At 40.7% G+C, this 9,064-nt stretch overlaps 1 protein-coding gene across 1 annotated transcript in view; it reads right to left on the bottom strand.

Moving 5' to 3' along the window:
- The window catches only part of LOC101846007, a gene marked incomplete in the record, with an annotated part of 62,964 nt that overhangs the window by 20,928 nt on the left and 32,972 nt on the right, over positions 1–9,064 (bottom strand). The window contains 1 exon segment of the mRNA XM_005101785.3: positions 4,614–4,646. Within this exon segment, the coding sequence (XP_005101842.2) occupies positions 4,614–4,646 (33 nt within the window).

The raw sequence follows: 9,064 nt of genomic DNA, 5'->3' as shown, positions 1-9,064 counted from the left end.
CCAAAGTAGGTGTCGCATCCGGATCTCAGAGGATTGGGGTCCGAGTGCGACACCTCGCCTTTGAAGGGGTTGCACCTTCTGCAGACGAAGCAGTGGGTCTATTTATATCCCCCCGACCCACTGGGGGTAAACTGCCAGTGTGTGTATGTGTACATGTGTGAGTGTATGTGGGTGTAACTGCCAGTGTGTGTATGTGTACATGTGTGAGTGTAAGTGGGTGCAGCTTTGTACAGGACACTTCCATGTCTTATTTTGTCCTTTACTCACAGGAAAAAAGGCCTTGCCATGATTTCCTTACACAGGTAAGTAGGGTCTGTCATAGGTACCAGCTTGGTACAGAGCACTTCCAAAGCCTGTTTTGTCTTTTTTTCCACGCAAGAAAATGAGACTTTTCACCAAGTATCCATTTAACACTATACATTTACAAGCCATAGTTTGTCTTTCACACATAGAAGAATAAGACCCTACATTAACTCTTTTATCCCGGAATTATTTGAATTTTCAAGTTGTCTGATAAGTTGTCCATGATCATAAAACAGTGGAAATTGTGTTGATATCTTTATTGGTCTTACGACAATTTTTCTTTCCTAAATTCCAGCCAATTTCGGGCCATTTTTAACACAGAGTTTTTTCAACACCAAAATTCCATTTTACAACACAAATGATCATTACTCTACAAAGAAATTCATATTTTTAAAAAGTGCAATATCTCAATTTCTTGGAAATTTAGCATAGAATGCACACAGCTCTAAAACACCACGGTAAAAAGTCACTGAAGTTGGTCTTTTTGGTACTTATACAGGTACAGGGTGATAAAGAATTCACCCTCGAGGTACACTACGGCGGCAGCCAACAGCCAAAAAAGGTCGATTTTGGTGTCAAAAACCAATTTTTAAATTTTGGGCTATTTTAGTCCAGGAACATCTACTCTATTGATCAGAAACACTGTCTAAAACATCTATAAGATGCTGAAAAATTGCATAAAAAGTAAAACATTCTGAGATATTTCAAGGCGTTAGTTAAAACAAAAGCATTTTTTGGACTCTCTGTTACTCGATCAAACACACAAAGAAGCTCTACGTATTGAGTAAGGCTGTAATCATCAGAATTTCGCGCATTCATTCAGCAACTGCCTGACCCTCCAGATAAAGAAAATCAATTCTTGTTCAGGGAAAAACACACACTTTGTGCAAATTGTGAAATCTTGTATTTTGTTGGCTGATTATGAAACATCCCCAAACCATGAATTTCGATTGGCCAAGCCATGTCCCACTGTTATTTCTCTTTCCTTTGTTTACCTTGACAACTTGACAGTGGAAGTTGCCAGTTGTGGCTGGCGACCATATTATTTCATTGTTTTCAGCTGCGTTACAAGCACCTATGATTTCAACCCTGTGTGCGATGATAGCAGTAGGTGAATACATTGTTTATCATCAAAATTATTGTTGATTTTGTAGGGAGAAGTGAACAAATTATCATCAATTATTGTTAACTTTGTAGGGAGAAGTGAACAAATTATCATCAATTATTGTTAACTTTGTACTTGAAGCCAATTTTGCAGCCAAACAATTTATTAGAAGCAGAAAAACTATCCACCAAACTGCTTCACTTTCAGTTTCACTTGTGACCACAAACCACTTACAATTACTAGATTAATTTTAGGTCTGGGAAAGACGGTTTTTAGATCTAGGAGGGCTACCCTACATTTTGAAGACATTAAACATTTTTTAAAATTTGGCTTTGGAGGAAAGGTCTCAGTTTGTTTTTAACTCAACACCCCCCCCCCCCCCTCCGAATTTTGAACTAAAAAAATGCCTTCGGGCAGCAAAATTGAAGACCAAATTTTCTATTGTTTGTCCAGTTTGATTATTTTCAAACCCAGACATTCATTTCCTAAATGCGTGTTTTGAGCTAAAATTATGTCTTTGGGCAGTGGGGGGATCTGCCCAAAATTTTGTTAAGTCAGTGTATTTGAAAGCGGTTTTCGTCGCGTTTGTGATTGTTCACCCAAACACTCACTTCATAACTGCACGCTTTGAGCTAGAATTATGCCCTCGGGCAGCGGGAGCTTCTGCCCAAAATTTTGAAAGGCCAATTGCAATCAGTACATGTTAAGGGACGTTTTTGTTGTTCACAGGTGCAACTTGTTTGACAATGGAACATTAGCCTTTGAAGCAGTGTGCTACAAGAAATCGTTTGACTAGTCAAGGGACAGGTAGGCGCAAGACGTAAAGGATTCCTGCCACCACTGTAGTCTAGTCCCTGTGCAGACTGCAGCTCCAATCAACACGCCAGTTTGTGACAGCGCTTCGGTGACTACCGCACCAGTCAATGAAAACACCCCAGTTTGTGACAGCACTTCGGTGACTACCCCATCAGTCAATGAAAACACGCCAGCTTGTGACAGAGCTTCGGTGACTACCCCACCAGTCAATGAAAACACCCCAGTTTGTGACAGCACTTCGGTGACTACCCCACCAGTCAATGAAAACATGCCAGTTTGTGACAGCACTTCGGTGACTACCCCACCAGTCAATGAAAACATGCCAGTTTGTGACAGCGCTTCGGTGACTACCCCACCAGTCAATGAAAACATGCCAGTTTGTGACAGCGCTTCGGTGACTACCCCACCAGTCAATGAAAACACGCCAGCTTCCCTACCAGCTTCTTCCCACATCGCTTCACAAATAAAGCTTCACAAAATCAATTTTATTGAAATACTGTGATGTCAAGGGACATGATTCTTATCATTGCTATGGGGACAAGATAATTAAGGGAGTAGCATGCCCTTGGATGACGTCATATTGAGAAGCGGGAAATAAGCCGACGTCGTCTGAGAGACACTCACTGAGAGATTCAGTCGGACACAGGACCACGACAAGACAACACCTATCCTAGACGTGGGGCCCCCTGACAGACCCGACTCATCGGACCGCCAGGTAACTTTACAAAATACCCATCGACTGAACCACAATAAAAACTTTCCAACAAATGTGCTGCATCTTGAGACACTCGCAAAGCTATTTCACAATGAGGCATGAGGGGTGCGGTGATTGCAAAGTACCAGTTACCTTGAAACAAAGACAATATTGCCAGTCGCCGGTTTACTGACATTGATACATATGGTGGTCCCTTATATGAACCTGGGGTTGGGGCCATTGGTTCATCTTGAAGTGCGACAATTTTGAATGTGAAGTGAGGATGGCTGGATGCTGCATATTTGTAGGGTAAATGATTAAATTAACTTTTTTAAATCTACATATTTTTTACGCCACCATTGGCATAATTTAGATCATTTAGGAGTTGGGCTTCCACCTCTGCCTGTCTGGGTCAAACTGGGCAGAGAGGGCAACAACATTCCAGCAAAAAGACAGATCTCGGTACTGGATAAAAATTTCCCCCGACTCTGGAATCGAAGTCGGGTGTCCTGAGTGTGACAGCGAAGTGCCTTAATACTACATCACAGACGCTGGTGTAAACAGTTTTCATTTCAATTCTTTTTTCTTTTGATTACAGTACTAAGTACATATACTATTCCAGGGGGGAGGGTCACCTGCATGGACATATTTCTAAAATCGTATGTCACAGCCAGCTCAATCTCACTTTGAATGAATATTCCTAAATAATATGTCTGTAACACATTAGAAGATTATTGTGATATTGAGATAGATTTTCTGTCAGTGTAAGAAAGGCTGAAGGTAAAATTCTGATTTGAGACCAATTTTTTTCCAGAGTGTCATATCTGACACTAAAATGGCAGTTACAAGGAAAGTAGGCTATGGGACTAATCTTTATATTACATTGCATGTCGTAAGTAAAAGAACTGCTGTGTGAAAATGTCAAGGCTGCATCACAATTCAATCTTTTTCACAATGTCCGCATTGAACTTGCGTGCATTTTGGTCTATGGAACCCATTTCCTTTCAAGAATTCAGAACACTGTCAATGAAACCTTACATGGATGGCATTTTTGTTTCTTTACCCATGTAAGTTATTGTAAATCACAATAAACTTATTTTAGAGCACAAACATCAATTTCCACCTTGGCTTGACCTAGTGTACCTCAAGGATAGCCCAATATAGACCAAATCTGCAATATCTTTACTTCTAATGGTCATATATCTGTGTATGTACATTGGTACGCACACCTGTGTGTGCACATTGGTGAGTATACATGTGTGTGTACATTGGTGTGAGTACATGTGTGTGTACATCGGTGTATATGCATGTGTGTGTACATTGGCGTATATACATGTGGGTGTACATTGGTATGTATACATGTGTGTTTGAAAACTTGATGTTCTTTAACCACATAAGCAACAAAATTCCTGCTGTTCTACCATAAGAGGGACATATCTTGGCTGGTATTTAGTGAGTCTATTAACCCCCCCCCCCTCAAAACCCATCAAGAAACAAAAACCAGGTGTTGCCATTTTCATGGACTGAACCAGTACTCCAAACACAAGATAGCCCAAAGTTCACTAGAACTATCATCAGAAACCTCAAGAAAAATATCAGATCCTCTACGGAAACCCACTGTGCTCCTGTTATACTGCAGTGGATACCAAGCCACGGTAACTGTAACCTACCAGGAAATGAAAGAGGCAGACTTACTTGCACGACGGTAAAATCGAGTTTTCCCGAAAACTGTGAATTAAATAAAAAAGTTAAATTATAATACTGAATGGCAAAACAGATGGGCTAAAAGTAAAGAGGACAGGACGTTCTCACGGCAACCCATCCGCTAGCATAATGTTTTAGTAATCAACAAATAAAATTTACTAATTTTTTCTTTCTTTTTTTTTTTGGGGGGGGGGGGGGGGGGGTGTGCCACGCATCCTATTGCTATGGGAGCCAGATATTAGTTACTAAATGACAAAAGATTTTAAAACATTGCTATGCTGGAAAATCACTTGAAAGTTGCAGCCAACGCTGCTGTTATTACCGCACCAGAAGAAAGATGGCAGTATGTGTTCAGAACTGATGATAATGATGACGATGATGATGATTTATAAAAAAATTGTTCCTGACGAAGCCTGTAGTGGGCCAAACGCTGAACGTATTATAAAATAGTTTGGACATTTTACCAAGTCTCAACCGTTTTTATTCTCAGTATACAATGACGATGATGCACAGCTGTTCACGAGCAGTACTTTAGTTCTACCGGCACCCCGCAGCGCCCCGACGCTCAGCGTAACTTGAACCAGCCATTACCAACGGGTCAAGAGGTCAGCGTGGGGAATTTTACCTCGCGATTAAAATGTTAGTGCAGCAGTTTTCAGCTTTGTTTAACCTGCGACTAAGCCCAAACTACAACACCAACTGTGCATCAAACCGTATACTTTGAATAAGCACCATCCGACATATTTCTTAGAGCAATCACGCAACTTATTGAGATAAAGAAATATGAGATGACGAAGAAAGAAAAGTGGATACATGTTTAAACATTAATAAAGGGTTATGATTTATTTAATTAAATTTGAACATGATAGTTGCAGTAGATTTTGATAATTCTAAGATATTGGGTCAGAAATTGAGTAAAGTTTCAAACTCACTTGGCTGCATCTGTATGTCATTGCTTAAGGCAAAAATATTAAGTTTTGAGTGGAGGTTCACAGCTTTTCGCAATATGTCCTCAGTTCCCCAAGTCCAGCTGTCACATGTGACGACTCTTGATAAAAATGTATCACTCTAGGATTGCGGGTATCACCAGTCAGGGTGTCAGCACTTATAACTGCATTCAAGCCGGCTGTCACAATATTGGTAAACACACTATAATATAATTATTATTACGAAGTATGGAAAACACATTACTATCACAATATTCTCACTGACATGGTCCCATGATATGGAATTTGGAAATCGGTTGCCACCACAGAGATAACCTGCGTACATCACAGTTGCCTGATATATGTATATTCCTATTCTGTTTTCCGTCGTTTGATGGGGTGTGCACAGGCCAAAAGATCTTGAGATGTTTGTAGATGTTGTAACGGTATGATGAGTTTTATTTTTGCTTCTATATTGCGAATTGCAGCCACTCGTCTTTTTAGTCTGGCTACAGAAGCGTGAATGAGCTCTCCTCCCTGCTCACTGTGGAAAGCCAGTCCAAACCCATATTTCTGTATCCAAAGGACACAGTGTTTTTCTAGAAAAAGTTGTTTAGGTATAATTTTGTTGCAAAAATGTTTCCTGTACAGTGTCATGAATGTGGCAGTGCATGTCTGTATCATGTGTGGAATCATGTCAGCTGGCACGGGTTTAGCGTGTGATATAAGGTTGTGAACTTCTCTGTAAGCATCATTGAGCTCATTAAATGTGTCCCTCAGAGTGAACGCCATGTCCAGTATGCTCTGTTTGCTTGTGCATTTAATACTTTTCTTAAGGATTATGAAGTGATCTTTTTGTACACTTTATCTGTAATGAATTTGTGGCAATGATTGCCGACAAAGGAACGGCTGTGGTATGCTTGGGGTGTGATACTGTGTTGGTCTAAAATGTTGTCCAGCTCTGCGCAAATAGGTCCAGAACAGGGAGCAAGAGGCTCGAACTCTAAACTAGCAAGCTGATTTTCTGCTAAAGAGAGTTTCTCTTGAAAACTTTTCCTGTCCTCGTCAGTGACAGAAAAAACCCACAGCCTTGTAGGAATTGGATCTTTTCTTCAAGTTCTGCCGCCCTCTTCCAATTGTTGTCATGAGAAGGCAAGAATGCTGAAACAGCTTTGCAATCATTTTCTGACTGTAAAACCATCTGCATGTCTATGTTATGAGCAGTGTTCTCAAGAAGGCGATGATGCTTTAGCACAATTCCCAACAGAATGTGCAGATATGGAGGAGCAGTTTCACTGGGATCCACATCGATCATTGGGCGATGAAGACAATTATGAAACAGCCTTACATTTTTCTTTACCCCTTTCCCAGTAGTCCAAAATCGTTTGTGATCATGCTTCATTGTGGCAAGAGAACGCAGTGTAACGTTAGTTCCCTGGCCTGTCATAATGTTGGACTTTGTCGCATGACACCACAGGCATGGATAGGTGCTCTGGGCGCCAGAGAGTCCATAGAGTTTGGTAAGAAAGTCATAATCACCAAATAAGAATAATAGTATCCTCTTCCCATCCCATTCTGATTTTGAAAGTTCTTCCAATTCAGGATCCAAAACGGACATGCAAATCTTTAAGTTTTCATGTGCCTATATTTTTGCCATGGCCCCTACAAATGTATTGTGTTTTGAATTCGATTTGCTGGCGTTAGCAATCTGCATGGTAAATTTCAGGCTGTTTTTACCATGGTCTCCTCCAAATTTAACCCAAATTTCATTATGCCAAGTGAGTGTACCGTGCTGTTTGTGCTTTTCTAAAAGCTGGATAATAAGCTTGAAATGTTTGAGATCCTTTCAAAAGCTGTACGATTCTTTTCGCCTGCGGAGTCAAAGAAATCTACCATGTGTGTGACGATGCCATCAGCTGCCACACATTTCATGGCTTTTCTTTGGTAATGCTCCCTTGGAATTGAGAAGCCAGCTTGCTTCAGGTGTTGCCTTTGCACCCTCATCTGACTCCATGATAGGTAGGTAGCTTCCTCCACCGCCATCATGGAGAGACTGCTCATTTCTGGTTTTAACTCAATGCCTGCCATTTTGCAAATAGCCTGACGAGAATGGTCATCGACTTTTGTAGTTTTGAGGCCTGTTGGGTTATTAGACTATCTTGTGATGTCCCTGACACTAGAAAGTAAGTGTGAGCACTTTCTTTTGGTGGAATATGTTACTACTGATGTTTGTTTTCTTGATTTGGTTAATTTTGCCAGTAAAACGGGTTGTCCTCCTGTTTTGCATTCAATCACATTTGAGTTGGAATTATCAGTTGTCTTTTAACAAAACGTGCTGAGTTTTTTTTCATCTTTCGTTTGACGTCTTGTTGGGGACAATTGTAGTGACTGGGCAAATAGCCTATCTTGTTTGAATGCTGGTGATGTGCTGCTGTCTACTGTAACCTTTGTAGGTTTGGATGGCGTAGATGTAGGTGGAGCAATCGGCACGGAGGTGCTTGACTCAAGAGACTCATTACACGCAGTCTGTGCTTCTTGTGACAAGCAGTCTAGTTTGGAAATGTCGAATGGTGTCTGAAAATCCGATGTGTCTGTATGTGACATTGTGGGTTCCATTGATTGTCCTGTCGTAAAAGAAGCTGTGGTTTCTGGTGTGTGAATTAAGCTTTCGTCTGCTGTCGGAGGGCGTAATGTTTGTTGCGTTGACGTTGAAACTGTTATGCCCGATATTATTGTGTTCTTTTGGCCTGAGTTCTGGTTTCTCATCTAGCTTTTCTTATGCTGGAGACAAACGGAAGTTTTCTATGGCTACTTCATAGCCCGTCCAAAGATAGGCGCTGTTTTGTGCCAGCTGCCGAGCTTTTACCATTGCACCTTGATAGGCGCGTTTTTTAATGTTTCTTATTCTGTCTGCACAAGAGTAACACAGCGCAGACGAGTGAATGTTCCACTCATCGTCCTTGACAGTCACACCAGAGGTCAGAAGAAAGTCACAGGCAAAGTCAACACACGCATACATTTTCCGCTTTTGATGTTTTTGTTTATTAGTTAGTGATCTTCCTCCACAAGTCCAGCATAGGTCATGCAAATTGAGGACATGTGCACAAGTCCTGCATAGTTCATGCAAATTGAGGAGATGTGCACCAATCCTGCATAGTTCATGCAAATTGAGGAGATGTGACTGCTCGGTGTGAATTTCTATTTTAAGAGTTGCTAGATTTGAAACAAAACACACACAAAAAAATCTTCTGAACACTGAACAAAAGACATCTGTATCATTTTAAAGAAGAAAAAATCACAGAAAAATGACACAAAATTGAAACTTGCACAATTTGTACAGTATAGCTATCCCTACTAGCTCATTCGCTACGTATTATTTTCGGCTTGTGGACGAATTCTTTTCGGGAGGGCGAAATGAGATGATGACTAGTGCGCAGTTCACAGGTCTTTGGGGCCATAAATTCAAATAAATATCAACATATTATATACCAACATTTTCAGTATGGTTTGTAGAAT

Source organism: Aplysia californica, unplaced genomic scaffold (genome assembly GCF_000002075.1).
Source record: "Aplysia californica isolate F4 #8 unplaced genomic scaffold, AplCal3.0 scaffold00299, whole genome shotgun sequence".
NCBI classification, from domain to species: Eukaryota; Metazoa; Mollusca; class Gastropoda; order Aplysiida; family Aplysiidae; genus Aplysia; species Aplysia californica.
This window is presented reverse-complemented; position numbering and strand designations above follow the sequence as displayed.